The sequence below is a fragment of the Dipodomys merriami genome, unplaced genomic scaffold, assembly GCF_024711535.1.
Source record: "Dipodomys merriami isolate MVZ:Mamm:240054 unplaced genomic scaffold, mDipMer1.0.p SCAF_45, whole genome shotgun sequence".
Classification (NCBI taxonomy): domain Eukaryota; kingdom Metazoa; phylum Chordata; class Mammalia; order Rodentia; family Heteromyidae; genus Dipodomys; species Dipodomys merriami.
Genome location: NW_027206013.1, coordinates 11,745,931 through 11,766,419, shown reverse-complemented (window position 1 = coordinate 11,766,419; position 20,489 = coordinate 11,745,931). Strand labels below are relative to the sequence as shown.

The following is a 20,489-nucleotide window of genomic DNA, read 5'->3' as shown; positions in this document are numbered from 1 at the left end:
GCTTGGGCAAAAAGGAGTTCAGGGACAGTGCCCAGGCCCAAAGTTCAAGCCCCAGGACCTGCCAAGAAAAATAAATAAATAAAAGAGCCCACAGAGTTGGGGATGGCTCAATGGTACAATGCCTGTTTAGTGTGTGTGACACTCCATCCCTAGCAACACACACACACACACACACACACACACACACACACACACACACACACACACACACACACATACACACACACACATTCTGGAAAAGAGCCAACCATGACCTCTTTTTCTGAGGCTCGGAACCTTTGGGAAAGGCTTTCTAAAAGGAGGGACTGGAATTCAGAAAGGTATGCAGAGGGCCCCAGCATAGATGCAGCAAAGATTAAATGTTTATTTCAAGGAGTCATAGGACTCAAAGGGAGTATCCTAGCAGAGACTTGGGACCTCTGAGGGAAATCCCCAGGGTTGCCAGAGATGTAGGAGTTCAAATCCTGTCTCTGCCATCTGCCAACTGTGCAGTGTCCGGTGACTCTGCACCCAACTGAGCTACCATTTTCTCATTCACACAGTGGGAGGGAGGCTTATAGCTGGGAGCTTTTAGTAGTTGGCGGTTTGGAGCAAGCAAACTTAACCACTCTGCCCCTTAGACGCATTGATTGTAAAACTTGGTTTTGAAATTTATATATATTGGAAGTGGAGCTATGGTTCAAGTGGTGGAGTGTTTGCTTTGAGCTGAAGAGCTGAGGGACAGTGCCCAGGCCCAGAGTTCAAAAAAAAAAAAAAAAGAAAGAAAGAAAGAAAGAAAGAAAGAAAGAAAGAAGAAAATATATATACTTTCTGTTTATATGGATTCAACAGCAAAAAGGAAAAATTGTATAAAAATAAAGCAACTAGAGGAGTTTCAAAGTTCAGTGATTGGAGCCCTGGGTTACACACACACACACACAGCAATAAAGAAAGGAAGGAGAATGAAAGCAAGAGGGGGGGGGAGAAAAAAAAGATAAGAACGAAGAAAGAGGGCTGGGCATGTGGCTCAGCATGCATGAAGCCCTGGGTTCCATTCCTCAGCACCATAAAGCTGGAAGTGGCACTGTGGCTCAAGTGGTAGAGTGCTAGCTTTGAGCAAAAAAAAGCTCAAACACAGTGCTCAGGCCTTGTGTTTAAGCCCCAGGACTTGGGGGAGGAGGAGGAGGAGGAGAAGGAAGAGGAAGAAGAGGAGGAGGAAGAAAGGAAGGAAAGGAAAGAGAAGAAAAGGATTAGGTTCAGACACAAGTACAGTGGCTCTCAAACCTATAATCTTAGCTATTCAGGAGGCTGAGATCTGAGGATCACAGTTTGAAGCTAGCACAGGCAGGAAAGCCTGTGAGATTTTTATCTCCAATAAACTACAAAAAAAAAAAAAAAAAAAAAAAAAAAAAAGAAAAAAAAAAGAAAAGAAAAGAAAAGCCTGCAGTGAAGCTGTGCTTTATGGTTGAACACCAGCCTTGAGCAGCACAATACTCAGTGCCTAGGGCCTGAGGACCAATCACGCCATAGGACCAGCACCATCCCAGCCCCACCCCCCAAAAAAGGGCTGGGAACTTCTTTTTCTTTTTTTTCCTTTCATTTTTGCCAGTCATGGGGCCTGAACTCTGGGCCTGGGCGCTGTCCCTCAGCTCTTCAGCTCAAGGCTAAAGCTCTACCACTTGAGCTACAGCACCACTTTGGGCTTTTTCTGCTTATGTGGTGCTGAGGAATCGAACCCAGGGCCTCATACATGCAAGGCAAGCACTCTACCACTGAGCCACCTTCCCAGCCCCATCCATGAGACTCTTATCTTCGATGAACCACCAGAAATTGGAAGTGGTGCTGTGGTTCAAAGGGGTAGAGGACTGGCCTTGAATGAAAAAGCTCAGGGACAGCGCCCAGGCCCTGAGTGCAAGCCCCATGACCAAAAAAAAAAAAAAAAAGATGATCAAGACTCCTCCATTTACAACTATCCTCCCTGATACCCCACAGAGTAAGCAAATGAGTGGCATGGGTTCATACAGGTAGAGAATAATGGAGCCAAGACTCAGAACTCAAAAGGTCTGTTTCTTGTTTGCTGGTCCTGGAGCTTGAAATCTGAGCCTGGGTGCTATTCTTGAGCTCTTCAGCTCAAGGCGAGCACTCTACCACTTAAGCCACAGTGCCACTTCCAGTTTTCTGGTGGTTAATTGGAGATAAGAGTCTCATGGGGTCTGGGAAGGTGGCTCAGTGTAGAGTGCTAGCCTTGAGCTGAAGAGCTGAGGGACAGCACTCAGGCCCAGAGTTCAGGCCCCACGGCCACCACTACCACCACCACCAACAAAGAGTCTCATGGATTTTCCTGCCTGGTCTTGGCTTTGAACTGCAATCCTCAGATCTCAACCTCCTGAGAAGCTAGGATTACAGGGGTGTGCCAACAGTACCCGGCTGTTCCTGAACTTTTGTGCTAAAGGGTAGCACTCTACCATATGAGCTACAGTTCCACTTCTGGCTTTTTTTTGGGGGGGGGGTTAATGGAGATAAAAGTCTCATGGACTTCCCAGGCTGGCTTTGAATCATGATCCTCAGATCTCAGCCTTCTGGGAAGCTAGGATTATAGGCGGTATGAACCACTGGCACCCTGCTAAGAAAATCTGGTTTGAAAGTGCTAAGGGAAAAGGACAATCCATTGGCTTTTCATTTAATTTCCCTGGTGATGGAGAAGTCTAGGATCTGTGAGGCAGCTTTGTTCTCAGACAGACACTGTGGGCCCCTTGGGTGCAGGATATTTTTAAACTACAGTTGGTGGTTCTTTCAAACACGCTCTAGTGTTTAAACACTGAGCAGATTGTCTGGGGACTTGTGGAGGTCTTTCTCTGCTGAGGTAGCCTTCAGACATGCGCTTTTCCAACCTGGAGCTGAAGTAGGTCCGGGATAGGACTGCGTTTCATCAGGACCAAGGACATCTGAGGCTACTTCCATACATGGTGGTGAAGAAAGGGTCAGTTGGGGATGGGCCCAGATTGGTCCATTGCCTCACCCAGTCCTACAATCCTGTTTGGGAAAGAGCTGGAGGACAAAGGTTGGGTCTGAACTCAGACCCAGCTCAGAAGAGTAGGTGAGGGTTACCTTCCTCCTACTTCCCTTTTCTAGCTCCTATGAGTTACATGAAAGCACAGAAGGTTGGCTCATGCCTGCAATCCTAGCTACTCCAGGAGGCTGAGATCCAGAGGATCATGGTTTGCACCTCGCCCAGACAGAAAAGTCTGCAAGACTCCATCTCTAATGAACCAGCAAAATGTCAGACTGGCTGGCCGTGTGGCTGAAATGGTACATAGAACAAGCAAGCTGAGTAACTAGTTCAAGCCTCAGTCAGTACTGCTAAAAATAGCAGGGCCCTGGTGACTCACACCTGTAATCTAGTTATTCAGAAGTCTAAGATGTAAGGATTGTGGTTCAAAGCCAGCCTGGGCAGGAAAGTCATGAGCCTCTTATTTCCAATTAAGCACTCAGAAGAAGCTGAAAGTGGTGTGGTGCTGTGGCTCAAGTGGCAGAGTACTTAGCTTTGAGCCGAAGAAGCACAGGGACAGTGCCCCACGGCTCTGAGCACAAGCCTCAGGACTGGAACCAAAAATGAAAAAGAATAATTCCACAATAATGAAATGTCAACATTTTCAGTAAAAAAGAATCTGAGCTGTCAGGGTGCTAGTGGTTCACATCTGTAAATCCTAGCTACTCAGGAAGCTGAGATCTGAGGATCACGGTTCAAAGCCAGCCTGGGCAGGAAAGACTAAGTTATTCCTTTCAGTCTCAGTCTTTACTTGCCTTGTTACACATAAAAATAGTACTTTTCTTCATTACTAAGCTTTTGGGATCTGTCTAAATTATGTTCCCAAAGTAAGCACCTCAATCATTTGATTTTTTGGTGGTTAATTGGAAATAAGAGTCTCATGGACTTTCTTTGCTTGGGCTCACTTTGAACTGCAATTCTCAGATCTCAGCCTCTTGAGTAGCTAGGATTATAGGCGGGAGCCACTGGTGCCTGGCTAGAATTCTTATTTCTACACAGTAGGAATACTGTGCCTCCCAGACAGGTACTACTGCTTTGACTATACCTTGATGCCTGATCAGGAAGTGGCTTGAGGAGTGATTGTGGCAAGCAAAAGGCTAGAGTGTCAAATGGTTTCTAGGCCAAAGGTCCAAAGGTTATTCCACAGATTATTTATTACTTAGGGAAGCCTGTACCTTTATAGTTAGGGAATAGTTGCTAGCTACCTTAAACAGGTGTTCAAACTCAACATCATTAGATCTTGCAGCTGGGGCTAGTGGCTCACGCCTGTCATCCTAGCTACTCAGAAGGTGGAGATCTGAGAATGGAGGTTTGAAGCCAGCCAATCTAGGAAAGTCCTTGAGATTTTTATCTCCAATTAACAATTAAAAAGCCAGAGGCGGTACTGTAACTCAAGTGGAAGAGTTCTGGCCTTGAGCAAAAAAGCTTAGGGACGTAGGGACAGTGCCCTAAGCTTGGGGAAGGAGGGTTGGGCAGGTGGGGAAGGAAGTTGTGTTCAATTCTCTGGCTAAGGGAGGGAAAGGGATGGCTTCTGCAAGAGTTGAGTGGAATAAAGCAAATTAAGCATGTTGCACAGAACCAGGTACAGAGTGAGCATTCAACAGAACCAGGTACACAGTGAGCATTAATTTTCCGGATGGTTTCGGCATCTCTCCTTTTTCATCCTCACAACATTGAAATAATCTGTTTATTGAGCTGCTCCTTTATTTGAGGTTTCTCTCCTGACCATGAGCTCTTTATAAAGAAGGGACTTGGGCCTCCTGGATATGCCTGGATGAACATTCTCTTGCTATGGGCTGGAGGAGTGTCTCTCAGGAATGTAGGCCAAAGCTGATCCAGGCCCAGATACCAGCTCCTGAGTAGGAACAGGATAAAGGACCTGAGTAAAGCTGCACAATTCCTGTTATTTGAATAGTTCAGTTGGTGGTTAACCGCTTATATTTAGTCGTAGGGCCTGAACTCTGAGCCTGGGCACTGTCCCTCAGCTCTTCAGCTCAAGGCTAGCGCTCTACCACTTGAGCCACAGCGTCACTTCCTGCTTTTTCTGCTTATGTGGTGCTGAGGAATCGAACCCAGGGCCTCATGCATTGCAAGGCAAGCACTCTACCACTGAGCCACCTTCCCAGACCCAATTTTATTTATTTTGTCATAATGTCGGTCGTGGAGCTTGAATTCAGGGCCTGGGAGTTGTCCCAGAGCTCTTTTGTTTAAGGCGGGGTTGGGTGAGCTCTACTTGGGCCACAGAACCGCTTCAAAGATGCTCAGATCTTTTTTTTTTTTTTTTTTTTTGGGGGGGGGGGTCCGGTCGTGGGGTCTGAACTCTGGGCCTGGGTGCTGTCCCTCAGCTCTTCAGCTCAAGGCTAGCGCTCTACCACTTGAACCACAGCGCCACTTCCGGCTTTTTTCTTTTTGCTTATGTGGTGCTGCGGAATCGAACCCAGGGCCTTGAGCATGCAAGGCAAGCGCTCTACCACTGAGCCACCTTCCCAGCCGGTTGCTCAGATCTTCTCTTGCGAGCAGCTGCAACTACGAACATCTGGGATTGCTATATATCTGCAAATCCAACAAGCATAGTCTACAGTAATTTAGAGCAGACTAAAACCCGCACTTATTGTTGCAAACCAGTTATGTTCAGTCTCCGTAGAGACTGTCAAAAATTGCCAATGCCGACTATATTTCAAGTCGTCACGGCGGGGTATTGGGAAAAGTTTTCAATTAGCAATAATCGCGCCTCGGATAAACCTCATTGGCTACGATACTGCCACTGCGCAAAGCTGAAAAGTAAGGCCCCTCACAGCTCTCCCAGAGATGACAACGCCCTTTACATTGAGGGTGAGTTACTTCCCACATATTCACTGTATAAAGCTTTTTCTATTTGAGTAGGTCTATCTCCGTCCATCGATGCGGGGGAGTTCTTTACTAATGGTTATCTGGTGCCCATACATCCCGATTTGTGAACTAGAGGGACGATCGCTAGGGATGATGGGGATTCTTATGCAAATAAGCCTGACGTCACAGAGATGACTGGGTTTAAGACTGCTAGAACAGACGCCGAAACAAGAGCCTGGGTGAGTGGGGGAGGAAAGCAAAGGGGACAAAAGAGGTGATGTGTGTTGCGGGGGAATACACTATGGGGCTGAGTACAGGGGTGTTCTTAAGGAGGTTAGTCATTGCTTTTATGAAAATAAAAGGGAAGGCGTCGCAACCTTCAGTGTGGCAAAACAAAACAAACACGGGAGATGAAAACCAGAACTTAGAAAGCAAAATAAAAAAAATTTCAGCAAGAGTTCGCGGTGGAGTTTCAGAACTACAAAAAAAACTGTAAAGAAAGCCATCAGCACACAGGCGCAACAAACGTAGTACAACTGCAAATGAAATCCTCTTTCTTAGGACATGACTTATTCAGTCTCCGTAGAGACTGTCAAAAATTGCCAGTGCCGACTATATTGCAAGTCGTCACGGCGGGGTATTGGGAAAAGTTTTCAATTAGCAATAATCGCGCCTCGGATAAACCTCATTGGCTACGATACTGCCACTGCGCAAAGCTAAAGAACAGCATGCCTCACTCTCCTCTCTCAGGGATGACATCGCCCTTTACAATGAGGGTGAGTTACTTACCCACACATTCACTGTATAAAGCCTTTTCTATTTGCATAGTTCTATCTCCATCCCTCGGCGCGGGAAGTTCTCTACTAATGGTTATCTGGTGCCCATATATCCCGATTTGTGAACTAGCCGGACGATCGCTAGGGATGATGGGGATTCTTATGCAAATAAGCCTGACGTCACAGAGATGACTGGGTTTGACTTCTAGAACAGAAGCCGCAACAAGAGCCTGGGTGAGTAAGGGAGGAAAGCAAGGGAGACAAAGGAGGTGGTGTGTGTTGCGGGGGAATACGTTATGGGGCTGAGTACAGGGGTGTTCTTAAGGAGAGAGTGGAACTGCTTTTATGAAAATAATTATAAGGGAAGGCATCGCAACCTTCAGTATTAATTGTGGCAAAAGAAAACAAGCATGGGTAGTGAAAACCACAACTTAAAACAAGCAAAGTAAGAAAAATGCTACTAAAAGTTGTTGAGAGAGTTCAAACTACAACTTACCCAACTAAACTACCCGCACACAGCCACAAGTGAGCACAGTTAGGACCGAAGGGACTCTTCTTAAACACGACTTATTCAGTCTCCGTAGAGACTGTCAAAAATTGCCAGTGCCGACTATATTGCAAGTCGTCACGGCGGGGTATTGGGAAAAGTTTTCAATTAGCAATAATCGCGCCTCGGATAAACCTCATTGGCTACGATACTGCCACTGCGCAAAGCTGAAGAGCTCCGCCTCCTGGCCATCATTCCCAATAAGTGAGGTCCCTATTTCAGAAAGGTGAATTTAAGTCTGAAGGGGGGAAAAGTAAACTCCCGTTATTTATCTATCTTAAAAATTATGCCGTGAAACGCCATCGGACGTGGAACTTTTGAGACTACATAAGCGTGATTCACTAGTGATTCACTCACTAGGTTTACGTGGAGAATGTGCAAAGCACTATGGGAGGAACAGATGCTAATAGATTTTAATGCAAAGACAGAGGGAAGATTGACAGGGATGGGTGCCTGCGGAGATTGGCCTTGGTGGCTCACCTTTCACAGTGTAAACCTTTCTCCAAAGCGTTTTGGCTGCTGCTGTTTAAAATCTATAAAGTATATACAACAAAATGTACCATTTTAAGTGATTTCAGGGTGAATTAATGACATTTAATATACTCAGATTATTGTGCAAGCATCACTTATTATTCACCTCCAGACTCTTTTTTTTTTTTTTGCCTTTCTGGTCTTGTGGGGCTTGAACTCTGGGCCTGGGCGCTGTCCCTGCGCTCTTCAGCTCAAGGAGAGCGCTCTGCCACTGGAGCCACAGCGCCACTCCCGTTTTTTTCTGATTAATTGGAGGTAAAAGTCACACGGATTTTCCCTGCCCTGGCTGGCTTTGAACCGAGATCCTCTGATCTCAGCCTCCTGAGTCGGTAGGATGACAGGCATGAGCCACCGGAGCCCAGCTCCAGAACCTATTTGTCTTCCTTAATTTCTATTCTCCATTCTCTCACCCTAGCCACTGACAACACACTCCTATTGCATGAATTTGACCACGCTAGAAACTTTACATAAATGAAATGATACAATATCTGGCCTTTGGGGGGTTCTGATGTATTTCACTTATCATGATACTCGTCCACGTGGTGCTGCGTGTCTAGATCTCCTTTCATTACGGTTGAATGACCTCGTTGAGTGGATTTTGTTTATCCAATCGTTCCTCCTCAGTGCGTGGGGCTGTTTCCTCCCTGGGCTATTGTAGACAAAGTTGCTTGAGTATAAAGTAGCAGTTTGAGTTTCTAGTTTCCTTTTTTTTTTTGGATACTTAAGTCAAAGTGATGCTGCTGGATCATATGTCAGTCCTGTTCATTTCAAAAGAGTTCTCTGTAACCTTTTTCTTTTCACTTTTTTCATGCTGGGGATCAAACCCAGGGCTCTCTGCATGCTAAGTGAGGGCTCTACCATCCACCCACATACAGCACTTTTCAGTGTAAACTTTGTCGGTCAGGGGTCTGAACTCTGGGCCTGGGTGCTGTCCCTCAGCTCTTCAGCTCAAGGCTAGCAGCACTCTACCATTTGAGCCACAGCACCACTTCTGTCTTTTTCTGCTTAGTGGTGCTGAGGAATCGAACCCAGGGCCTCATGCATGCAAGGCAAGCACTCTACCACTGAGCTACCTTCCCAGCCCCTTGTAAAAACTTTTTTTTTTTTTTTTTTGTCGGCCGTGGGGCTTGAACTCTGGGTCTGGGCGCTGTCCCTCAGCTCTTCAGCTCAAGGCGAGCGCTCTACCACTTGAGCTACAGCGCCACTTCCGGTTTTCTGGTGGTTTATTGGAGATAGGAGTCTCACGGTCTCTCCTGCCCGGGCTGGCTTTGAACCGCGATCCTCAGATCTCAGCCTCCTGAGTAGCTAGGATTACAGGCGTGAGCCACCAGCGCCCGGCTGTAAAAACTTTTTAATTCAGAAAAAAGCTGAAAGGTTATGCCCATGGAAATGCAATGTATATGCAACGTAAAGCAATTGTCTCTCCCTCACTGACTGCTTTACACTGCAAATAGCTATTTGAAACCTCTTTATGAATTTCTTTCCTCCTTGAACTATATTCCTCAACATATCTTGATTTTGACTTTTTCTATTTATTAAAAATGAAACAGCAGTCTCTGAGAAAGTGACCTTCCCTCCACCATTTTATTGTAAAAAAAAAAAAAAATTAAGCATAGCTGAGTTTGGTAGTGCACACCTGTAATTTTATCACTGAAAAGATTGGGCAGGATTGCAAGTTTGAGACCAGCCCAGGATACATAGTAACACTCAAAAAAAAAAATCAGGGCTGGGAAGGTGGCTCAGTGGTAGAGCGCTTGCCTTGCATGCATGAGGCCCTGGGTTCAATTCCTCAGCATCACATAAGCAAAAACAAAAAAGCTGGAAGTGGCACTGTGGCTCAAATGGTAGAGCGCTAGCCTTGAGCTGAAGAGCTGAGGGACAGTGCCAGGCCCAGAGTTCAGGCCCCACAACCAGACCTCCCCCCCAAAAACAGACACAAGAGGCTTAAATAATGACTCCGAACATTTACATGCTTATCATATAGATATGAAAATTCGGTCTATTTGGTGCTGATGTGTATATGTTACTTTTAAATTTATGACACAGCACAAACTGGTAGGGTAGGATAACCAGCTGGAAAAAAAAGACTGGATCAATGTCAAATAATCTAAATTAATCAAATTGATTTCATAAGTTCAAAGAAACTTCCTAGCTTTTGAGGATGTCTTTACTGGGGCTGGGAAGGTGGCTCAGTGGTAGAGTGCTTGCCTTGTATGCATGAGGCCCTGGGTTCGATTCCTCAGCACCACATAAGCAGAAAAAGCCAGAAGTGGGGCTGAGGCTCAAGTTGGAGAGCGCTAGTCTACAGCTGAAGAATTGAGGGACAGCATCCAGGCCCAGAGTTCAGGCCCCATGATTGCCAAAAAAAGAGAGAGAGAGAGAGAGGATGTCTTTACTGAATGGTTCAGTAGCTTTTTTTCCCTTTTGTCTTATCAGTACTAGGGTTTGAACTCAGCACTTCCTCCTTTGTAGTTAGATATTCTGCCATTTGCGTCATGAACCCAAGTGTACTGCATTTCTAGACAGTTTCTACAAAAGATGTGTATTCCACCTCGTGAACTGAAAAAAGTAACCTGTTAGAAAATTTTCATAATATTGAAATGTAAATATTTTGATATTTTTATAGTTTTTTACACATACTAAAAAAAGTGAACCAGGTGCCAGTGGCTCACGTCTGTAATCCTAGCTACTAAGGAGGCTGAGATCTGAGGATCGTGGTTTGAAGCCAGCCCAGGCAGGAATGTCAGTGAGACACTTATCTCCAATAAACCACTAGAAAACCAGAAGTGGTGCTGTGACTCAAGTGGTAGAGTGCTTGCCTTGAGCTGAAGAGCTGAGGGATAGTGCCCAAGCCCAGAATTGAAGCCCCAACTGACACACACACACACACACACACACACACACACACACACACACATTGTACAAAGGTACAATGGCTGGGAATGTGGCTTAGTTGTAGAGTGCTTGCCTAGCATGCATGAAGCCCTAGGTTTGATTCATCAGTACCACAAAACGGAAAAAGCTGGAAGTGCCACTGTGGCTCAAGTGGTAGAGTGCTAGCCTTGAGCAAAAGAAACTCAGGGACAGTGCCCAGTCCCTGAGTTCAAGCCCCAGGACTGGCAAAAAAAAATTTTTTTTTGAGGGGTGATAGAACCTAAGACTTTCTTTCCTTCTATTTTTATCACTGGAAACAACCAAGAACAGCGAGGAAGTAAGTAAACATTTGATTCCCAGGCCTCTCCTCAGACCAATAAAGTCAGAATTTCTGCAAGTGAAAAATACCTATTATGTTGGTTTTTTAAAAAAACAAAAACATGGAAGTGGCGCTGTAGCTCAAGTGGTAGAGCGCTCGCCTTGAGCTGAAGAGCTGAGGGACAGCTCCCAGGCCCAGAGTTCAAGCCCCACGACCGACAAAAAAAAAAAAAAAAAAAAAAAAAAAAAAAACATTGAAGAAGCCAAGTGGGTGAGTGCATTAGTGAGTGCATTGATAATACTTAATTATCCCTATTCAACATAATACATCCAATTTTCAGATGTTTGTGAACGCATTTCTTCACAACCCCTACAAGGTTATTTTACACACAGCAAGGATCTTGATTCCATTGTGTCCAATGTAACATTAAACACCAAAGGTAAAGATGGATCAGATATAGATCCATTATTAAAACAGCATAAAATCTTAGGACAACGCTGTTTAAATGCTGTTTTGCATCCAAAATTTTGCTTGGGTTCATTGGTACTTAAATTCTTGCTTCTCTGTGAAGAGTCTTTAGCTCAGGTGAGAGCTGTACTAAGCTGAACTAAGGTTCCACTCTTGTTACTAGGAAAGACCGGCAGGGGGCGCTCTGTGAGACTCCAGGTCCCTCAAACAGGAGAAACGTGGGATTCGGGGAGTTGTAGTTTTATTTGCAGCATATCTGCTTCATGAACTACATTTCCCAAGATGCTTTTGCAGCCTTGTGGCTGAGGCGTGCCATAAATTGTGAAAGGTAAGCATATTTCATGCGGGCTCTAGGTTTTCTGGACATCCTGAATTGCCTTTTTTTTTTTTTTGACATCCTGAATTTCTTGTAAGGAAGTCCATTTCTCCTCTTTGTCCTTGGAGGTGTGGAGGGGGAGATCTGGAAGACAGCAGTTGTTTCCCTGGACCTTTGGACTGTGTGTTTAGCTACTCCAAAGTTATTGTGCCATGTTAAATTGGGGTCCTGAACTTGGGTTTAGAAAGCTAAGCATAAAATAATGTTTGCATATAGAAATAATGGAGTATATAATGTTTAGGGTTAACTCTTTTTTTTTTTTTGGTCTGTTGTGCAGCCTGAACTCTGGGCCTGGGTGCTGTCCCTCAGCTCTTCAGCTCAAGGATAGCACTCTACCACTTGAGCCACAGCGCCACTTCCGGCTTTTTCTGCCTCATGCAAAGCAAGCACTCTACCACACCTTCCCAGGCCCTAGGATTGGAATATATAATGTTTATATATAGAGAGAGACAGAGAGAGAGAGAAAATTTGTGTTATGTCAAATAACATGCCAAAATCTCTCTCTCTTTTTTTTAGAGCTAGCAAAGTTGTCAGGCAGGGTTTTTCTTGTCTGTGTCCTAGTGACAAAATTTTGCAATGGAATAACTGGAGGAAATGAAGGAATAAAAGGTAGGTGTGTGTGTGTGTGTGTGTGTGTGTGTGTGTGTGTGTGTGTGTGTGTGTGTGTGTTGAGCTTAGTTATGTATGTAAAAGCAAAAGCCTGAAATGTCTGAACAGCTTCATGAACTTGACATGCTGGGTGGGAGGTAGGCACTGGCTAATTAATATGCAAGAGGCCCCTGGTTCAACCCCCTGTACTGGGTGGTGCTGGTGTTTGGGAAACCTGACATATTGGAATTCCAATGTGTTTCTCTTAGTTTAAGGAGCCATAAAAGAACTCAGATTTATAAAATCGGAAGTAAGTTTTTGTAATGTGAGAAAACCTGTCTTTTCTATCAAAGTGTGTTGCTTAAACATTCTAGTTTTCGCCTGGTGGCTTGGCTCTTGTTAAGGCAAAAAGGAATTGCTTTGGGATAAGGAAAAGGTTTTGAAATGCCAAGTTCTGTCTTAAACTTGTTTCTCTTCAAAGTGGAATTAAGGCACACCTCAGATTGTTAAAGAAATAGCATGGGAGCCGGGCACTGGTGGCTCACGCCTGTAATCCTAGCTACTCAGGAGGCTGAGATCTGAGGATCGTGGTTCAAAGCCAGCCCGGGCAGGAAAGACTGTGAGACTCCTATCTCCAATAAACCACCAGAAAACCGGAAGTGGCGCTGTAGCTCAAGTGGTAGAGCGCTCGCCTTGAGCTGAAGAGCTGAGGGACAACGCCCAGGCCCCGGGTTCAAGCCCCACGACCGGCAAAAAAAAAAAAAGAAATAGCATGGGGTGCCAGTATATTTTGGCATTACTTGTGTACTGTTAATCTTATTTCAATGTAGCCTTATGTGAATACATCTTATGTATTCAAACTAGCCAGTCATGAGCAGATTGTGAACCTGAGCTCAACCAAACTGAGCAGAGGGGTGGGGTCAGCAGTGTTAGGGATTAATAGGGGAGCAGCCTGCCTGCTCTTGTGCTTGCTTGCTAGGTTTTTGGCTGATGGCATACTCATCCCAGAAGTAAGTTTTGCCTTGCCAAGACAATAAGACAATTCTTTATTTTTGTGTCTATCATTGTGACTCCACTGGTTCTTTTTTTTTTTTTTGCCAGTCCTGGGGCTGGGCCTGGGCACTGTCCCTGAACTTTTTTGCTCAAAGGTAGTGTTCTATCATTTCTGCCACAGCTCCACTTCTGGATTTTTGCTGGTTAATTGGAGATAAGAGCCTCTCAGACTTTCCTGCCCCAGCTGGCTTAGAACCATGATCCTCAAATCTCAGTCTCTTGAGTAGCTAGCCACCAACAGCCAGATTATAACCGACTTCTTATATTTAACATACGTCTCCATCCACGTACATATATCAGATTGTTATTTTCATGGCTGAATAATCCTCCACAATATAGATCGGCCACATTTTGCTTATCCATTCATCAGTTGGTGGTTAACTTCTGTTTGCACAACGTAGCTTCTCACAAGAGGGTTCTTTTTTTCTGTAGAATGAGGATGAGCTGTGGATTGACTTACAGGTCAATGAAAAGCCGTTGGATCACAAAACTCAGCCGGCCTTGCTCACATGGACCCATGGGATTATTTGTGCCACCAAGTCCTCCTTTGGACCCTAAGAAGGTCAAAGAGTTACAACGCTTCATCACCCTTTCCAAGAAACTTCTAGTGATGACCGGAGCAGGAATCTCAACTGAATCAGGAATCCCAGACTACCGGTCAGAAAAGGTGGGACTGTATGCTCGAACGGACCGGCGACCTATCCAGCATGTAGATTTTGTACGAAGTGCTCCCATCCGCCAGCGCTACTGGGCAAGAAACTTTGTGGGCTGGCCGCAGTTCTCAGCCCACCAGCCAAATCCTGCCCACTGGGCTTTGAGCAACTGGGAGAAAAGAGGAAAGCTGCACTGGTTGGTGACTCAAAATGTGGACGCTTTGCACACCAAAGCAGGCAATCAGCGCTTGACGGAGCTGCATGGGTGCATGCACAGGTGCAGGAAGTGGGCATGGCTGGAATGGGAAATGGTTTGTGACCTGATCAGGGGTAGAGTGGAGAAAGCAGAGGGCGTTGGCATGGAAACCAGCAGGGAGCATGACTTTTGTTGTTGTGGCTGGGTATGCAACCCAAGGCCCCATGAGTGCTAAGCATGCCCCTAAACCAAGAAAAGAGATACTGATCATTACAGAGATGAACTGAGCAAAGCATAGAGGGGAAAAACAACAACAACACTGGTTTTAGGTATCAAAGGAATTACTTTAAGCATTTGCTATTAAAGACAAAAGCAGTCTAGTAGAGCCGGGAGCCTGTGGCTCATACCTGTAATCCTAGCTACTTAGGAGGTGAAGAAAAGAGGATGGAGGTTTGAAGCCAGCCCAGGCAGGAAAATCCATGAGAGACTAATTTCCAATTAACTCCCCAAAAAACTGAAAGTGGTGCTGAGCACAAGTGGTTGATCACTAGCCTTGAGAGAAAAACAAAACAAACTGGAACAGCTCAGTCCCTGAGTTCAAGTTCCAGGAATGGCACACACATAATAAAATAATTGAACAGAAGGGTAAGTAGGGAGTAAGGAAACAAGAAATCATTACAAAAAAAAATGATACTTAGTTGGACACTGCTGGCTCATGCCTGTCATTCTAGCTACTCAGGAGGCTGAGATGTGAGGATCCTGGTTTGAAGCCAGCCCATGTAGGAAAGTCCAGGAGACTCTTATCTTCAATAAACCACTCAACAACTGGAAGTGACACTGTGGTTCAAAGTGGTAGAGCACTAACCTTGAACAAAAAGGGCTTCGGGATAATGTCTAGGCTCTGAGTTCAAGCCCCATGACTGACCAAAAAAAAAAAAAAAAAAAAGACACCTAATAAGGGAGGAGAATGGGAAATGTGGATATGAGGAGAAGAGAAGATGATAAGAGGGTCTGAAAATAGTTGGGGACTAAGCACTTCGGCAGCTTTGCAGGTCCCAAGAATGCAGTGATAAGCAGGTCTCGTTTGATTTTAGGGTCCTCTGCCTGAATTGTGGTGAGCAGACTCCTCGGGGGTTGCTGCAGGAACGCTTTCAAGACCTGAACCCCAGCTGGAGTGCGGAGGCCCAGGGCGTGGCTCCCGATGGAGATGTGTTTCTCTCCGAGGAGCAGGTCCAGACTTTCCAGGTCCCGTCCTGCGTGCGGTGCGGAGGCCCTCTGAAACCAGATGTCGTTTTCTTCGGGGACACAGTGAACCCTGATAAGGTTGACTTTGTGCACAGGCGTGTGAGGGAAGCTGATTCCTTGCTGGTAGTAGGATCTTCTCTGCAGGTACCTGACTCAGTCAAGGTGGTAACTGCCCTTTGCTTCCTCTTATCTGGACTAGCTTTTCCTGGATCTCACTTTGTTTCCGGTCTGGGCAGGTGTACTCTGGTTACAGGTTTATCCTCACTGCCCGGGAGAAGAAGCTACCAATTGCCATACTGAACATTGGGCCCACACGATCAGATGATTTGGCATGTCTGAAACTAAATTCTCGCTGTGGAGAGTTGTTGCCTTTAATAGTTCCACACTGACTACAGCCTGATCGTCCTGAGCCTAAATCTGGAACGTTCCCTTGAATCCTGCTGCTGAAGGTAAAGGTCTTCTCAGATACCTAACATACTGATTCCTACTGGAGAATAGTAATGGAGGCCAATGAGACAAAGGTTCTGGGATTCTTAACATAGGGCCATTTTTTTTGGGGGGGGGGGAGTGGCCGGTTGTGGGACTGGAACTTTGAACTCAGGCTCTGGGCGCTGTCCCTGAACTCTTTTTTTTTTTTTTTTTTTTTTTGTCGGCCGTGGGGCTTGAACTCTGGGCCTGGGCACTGTCTCTCAGCTCTTCAGCTCAAGGCGAGCGCTCTACCACTTGAGCTACAGCGCCACTTCCGGTTTTCTGGTGGTTTATTGGAGATAGGAGTCTCACGGTCTCTCCTGCCCGGGCTGGCTTTGAACCGCGATCCTCAGATCTCAGCCTCCTGAGTAGCTAGGATTACAGGCGTGAGCCACCAGCGCCCGGCTGTCCCTGAACTCTTTAGCTCAAGGCTAGTGTTCTACCACTTTGAGCCACAGCTCCACTTCCAGCTTTCTGGTGGTTCGTTGGAGATGAGAGTCTCATGGGGACTTCAGCCGGTGTCCCACTAAAACTGTATTGTGTGTGTGTGTGTGTGTGTGTGTGTGTGTGTGTGTGTGTGTGTGTGTGTGTGTGTGTGTGTGTGTGTGTGTGTGTGTGTGTGTGTGGCGTGCTGGTATTAAACTTAAGGTCTGTGTGCTGTCTTAGCACTTTTGCTCAAGGCTGGCATTCTGATACTTGAGCTATAGCTCCACTTCTGGTTTTCTTTGTTGTTGTTTGGGTCCCAGAGGTTTGAACTCAGGGACTGGGCACTGTCCCTGAACTCTTATTTGCTCAAGGCTAGCATACTAGTACTTGAGCACAGCTCCACTTCTGGCTTTTTGCTGGTTAATCGGAGATAAGAACATTCCTACCTGGGCTGACTTCAAACTGCAGATCCTCAGATCTCAGCCTCCTGAATAGCTAGGATTCCTGGCGTAAGCCACCAGCACCTGGTTCACTTCTGGCTTTTTAAATGGCTAATTGAAAATAAGTGTGTCATGTTGATCCTCACATCTCAGCTTCCTGAGTTGCTAGGATTACAGGAGAGAGCCACTGGCACACAGCCTATATCCTGTTTTTATTCAATATATTTAGTACAGATCATGTTCTCACTGTGTCATTGTTTTTCTGGATGGGGTGGCTAAAGTTCACCATTATTTCCTCTGCCCTAGTCTGAGTTTACCATACCATTGATTTTTTTCCCCCTCATTTCTTTTCAGATCCCTAAGGATTCAGCCCCTTTCCCTCCAACTAAATTAAGCTCACTGCAAGCTATAGAGGGCAGCAAGCTACCATCTCTTCAATAGCCTATCTCTGAACAGATGAGAGTCAACCTCTGAAGAGACTCTTTCAAAGAAACAATTGCTCTTGATGGGAAAACTGCACTCATTCCATTCTTATGTCAACCAGTAGAAGAAATGGCCTGGGAAATGTATAGACTGGCGTGGTCTTTGCAGTGCTAACCCAGAGATTTCACTAATTTGTGGAGTAGGGCTAGAAGGAAATGACTTATAATTCCAAATGGTTGTATCTTTAACTGAACTATTTTGATATATTTTTGACACAATGAGCAATGGTGTAAGTTGGATTTTTTTTTGTTTTGTTTTTGTTTTTCGGTCATGAGGCTTGAACTGGGGGCCCAGGTGCTGTCCCTGAGTTCTTTTGCCCAAAGCTACCACTTTAAGCTACAGTGCTACTTCTGGTTTTCTGGTGGTTAAATGCAGATAATGGTCTAACAGACACCTACCTGGGACCTGGGCTGGCTTCGAACCATGATCCTCAGGTCTCAGACTCCAGAGTAGCTAGGATTACATGTAGGAGCTACCAGAGGCTGGATAAGTGTTTGTTTGTTTGTTTTTTTTTTTTGGTTAGTCATGGGGCTTAAACTCTGGGCCTGGGCACTGTCCCTCAGCTCTTCAGCTCAAGGCTAGTTCTCTACCACTTGAGCCACAGTGCTACTTCTGATTTTCTAGGTGGTTTATTAGAGATAAGAGTCTTACGGACTTTCCTGCCTGGGCTGGCTTTGAACCTTGATCCTCAGATCTCAGCCTCTTGAGTAGCTAGGATTACAGGTGTGAGCCACGAGCGCCCAGCTGCTAAGTGGTTTTTTTTTTTAATTAACCAAAGAATAATCATTTTTAATAACACACCAGGTGTGTGGCTTTTCTATGTATATATACATACATACATACATATGTTCTTAAAAACAATTCAAAAGGGCTTTATGACACCTAAGGATTTCTACTTGATGTCAGCTGTCAGACACCTGTGTTGAATCTGGCTTATAGAGAGAAAACAGTTCTCATGTAGGTTGATAAGATGATTTATTTCTGCTGAGGAAAGCAATGAGACTTGTTTGATTACTTTGTTAGCCAGAAAGAACCAGGGTACCCTTGAAAAAGTGAGGTGAATGGAAGAATCCAAAAGCTCTAAAAAGAACTTTTGTCTAAAATTAGGGCAGACTATACATGCTTGCCCTGCACCTGCCTTGGAAGGAAATTTCTGTTCTCAAGGGTAATCCAAGGTCTCAAAAACACACAGTTCTTTCTATACAACTATAGGTTTGTTCAGAGTCATTCATTCTGAAGGTGTGTAAGCCTGAGAGTCTCTAGCTTTTTTTGGGTGGGGGGGGGCAGGTGTTCTGGAACAGATTTTGTCAGTATTCACCATTGTATTGAAATTTGGGACTGAAAATAAAAAAGAATGGGTGGGGGTGGGGAGTAGAGGAAGACCATATTTTCTGCAAGCCTATGCTGCATAGTAAGAACCAGTCTTGCCAGGCGCTGGTAGCTCACACCTGTAATCCTAGCTACTCAGGAGGCTGAGATCTGAGGATCACAGTTCAAAGCCAGCCAGTACAGGAAATCCTGTGAGACATTTATCTCCAATTAACCACCAGAAAACCGGAAATGGCTCAAGTGGTAGAGTGCTTGCCTTGAGCTGTAGAGCTGAGGGACAGCACCCAAGCCCAGAGTTCAAGCCCCAGGACCAACAAAAATAAATAAAAATCAGTCATTTATGATCATCTCCCAATGGTGCCACATTTTTTTTGTTGTTGTTGTTGTTCTTGGGGCTTGAACTCAAGGCCTGAGCATTGTCCCTGAGCCCTTTTTGCTCAAGGCTGGCACTGTACCATTTTTTTTTGGGGGGGGGGGGGTCCGGTCATGGGGCCTGAACTCTGGGCCTGGGCACTGTCCCTCAGCTCTTCAGCTCAAGGCTAGCGCTCTACCACTTGAGCCACAGCGCCACTTCCAGCTTTTTTCTTACGTGGTGCGGGGGAATCGAACCCAGGGCCTCTGGCATGCAAGGCAAGTGCTCTACCACTGAGCTACCTTCCCAGCCCCGGCACTATACTATTTTGAACCACAGTGCCACTTCTGGTTTTCTGGTGGTTAGAGATAAGGGTCTCCTAGACTTTTCTGCCCAGGGTGGCTTCTAATCATGATCTCAGATCTCAGTCTCCTGAGTAGCTAGGATTACAGGCATGAGCCACAAGCGTTAGCCACTGGAGCCCTGTTCAATCCCCACCCATTCTCTACTAGGAAATACCGTATATACAATGACAGATTAAAGTTAAACTGGGCTGGGAAGGTGGCTCAGTGGTAGAGTGCTTGCCTTGCATGCCTGAGGCCCTGGGTTCGATTCCTCAGCACCACATAAGCAAAAAGAAAAAAGCCGGAAGTGGCGCTGTGGCTCAAGTGGTAGAGCACTAGCCTTCAGCTGAAGAGCTGAGGGACAGTGCCCAGGCCCAGAGTTCAGGCCCCGCGACCGGACAAAAAAAAAAAAAAAGACAATAAAAAAAATAAATAAAAAAAGAGAAAAGTTAAACTGACCTCTCACATGCTAGGTAAGCAGTCTACTTTTTTCTTTTCTTTTCTTTTTGAGACAGAACTCTACTATGTAACCCAGCCTAGTTTAGCTTTAAAATTGAATCCTTTGAAATTGCCACCACCTCCCAAATGTGGAGAGTAGGTATGTAGTACTGTGCCTGACTTCTAAGATCCAGATTTACCTAAGGTCACATTACATTGTTTTGGAGCCAGGACTAGAATCCAACCTGGCATTCCTCTAGGTGTTTTTCTTTTTCAGTTCTGGCATTTGCATCAGGTCCATGCATTTGTTAGGTGACTGCCTAATACCTGAGCCATGCCCCCAGCCTTTCTTTGAATAGGATCTCACATCTACGCCCCACTGGTCTGCCCTCCATCCTTTGTGTGTGGCAGTGGCTGTGTGTGGTCTTGAACTCCGGGTCTGGGGAGCTGTCCTTTAGCTTCTATGTTAAAGTATAGCACTCTACCACTTGAGAAATACCTCCACTTCCGGCCTCCTTAGTGGTTAATTGGAGATTAAGAGTTTCTCGGATTTTCCTGCTCGGGCTAGATTCGGACTTTGATCCTCAGATCTCAGTGTAATCAGAATTAGAGACGTGAGCGTTGGCGCGGTCTCCCCTTTGCGGCTCAGCCTCTCCCTTTCCTGCATTCACGCAACGCTCCTAGGAATAATGATGACAATGATGATGATGATGATGATGATGATGA

General features: G+C 45.5%; 1 protein-coding gene and 3 non-coding genes across 7 annotated transcripts; 1 reads left to right on the top strand and 3 right to left on the bottom strand.

The window, feature by feature from the left end:
- Positions 1–5,663: 5,663 nt before the first annotated feature.
- LOC138808540 (U4 spliceosomal RNA) lies at positions 5,664–5,804 on the bottom strand. The gene has a single exon (XR_011366489.1). It is a non-coding gene; the product is annotated as a U4 spliceosomal RNA (small nuclear RNA).
- Positions 5,805–6,434: 630 nt separating this feature from the next.
- Positions 6,435–6,575, bottom strand: LOC138808539 (U4 spliceosomal RNA). The gene has a single exon (XR_011366488.1). It is a non-coding gene; the product is annotated as a U4 spliceosomal RNA (small nuclear RNA).
- A 243-nt stretch (positions 6,576–6,818) lies between these two features.
- LOC138808524 (NAD-dependent protein lipoamidase sirtuin-4, mitochondrial) lies at positions 6,819–17,518 on the top strand. 4 transcript variants are annotated; one of them, XM_069994808.1, is made up of 5 exons: positions 11,581–11,700; positions 13,822–14,319; positions 15,333–15,627; positions 15,720–15,932; positions 17,172–17,518. In XM_069994808.1, the coding sequence occupies exons 1-4, from the start codon at positions 11,636–11,638 to the stop codon at positions 15,870–15,872; spliced, it is 1,011 nt and encodes a 336-aa protein (XP_069850909.1). In that variant the 5' UTR covers positions 11,581–11,635; the 3' UTR covers positions 15,873–15,932; positions 17,172–17,518. The 4 variants fall into 4 exon arrangements, with proteins under 4 accessions (XP_069850910.1, XP_069850909.1, XP_069850907.1 ...); XM_069994809.1 differs by lacking the exons at positions 11,581–11,700; positions 17,172–17,518 and adding an exon at positions 6,819–6,867 and having other exon boundaries at positions 15,333–15,867; XM_069994806.1 differs by lacking the exon at positions 17,172–17,518 and having other exon boundaries at positions 15,333–15,867.
- On the bottom strand, positions 7,209–7,349 carry LOC138808538 (U4 spliceosomal RNA). The gene has a single exon (XR_011366487.1). It is a non-coding gene; the product is annotated as a U4 spliceosomal RNA (small nuclear RNA).
- Positions 17,519–20,489: the final 2,971 nt, after the last annotated feature.

Bases quoted from the DNA above. Each gene is read 5' to 3' on its own strand.
- LOC138808524 (XM_069994806.1), top strand. From the start codon at position 11,636: ATGAACTACATTTCCCAAGATGCTTTTGCAGCCTTGTGGCTGAGGCGT. The intron at 11,701-13,821 runs GTAAGCATATTT...TTTTTTCTGTAG, and splicing joins CGTGCCATAAATTGTGAAAG to AATGAGGATGAGCTGTGGAT. The intron at 14,320-15,332 runs GTGCAGGAAGTG...GTTTGATTTTAG, and splicing joins CTGCATGGGTGCATGCACAG to GGTCCTCTGCCTGAATTGTG.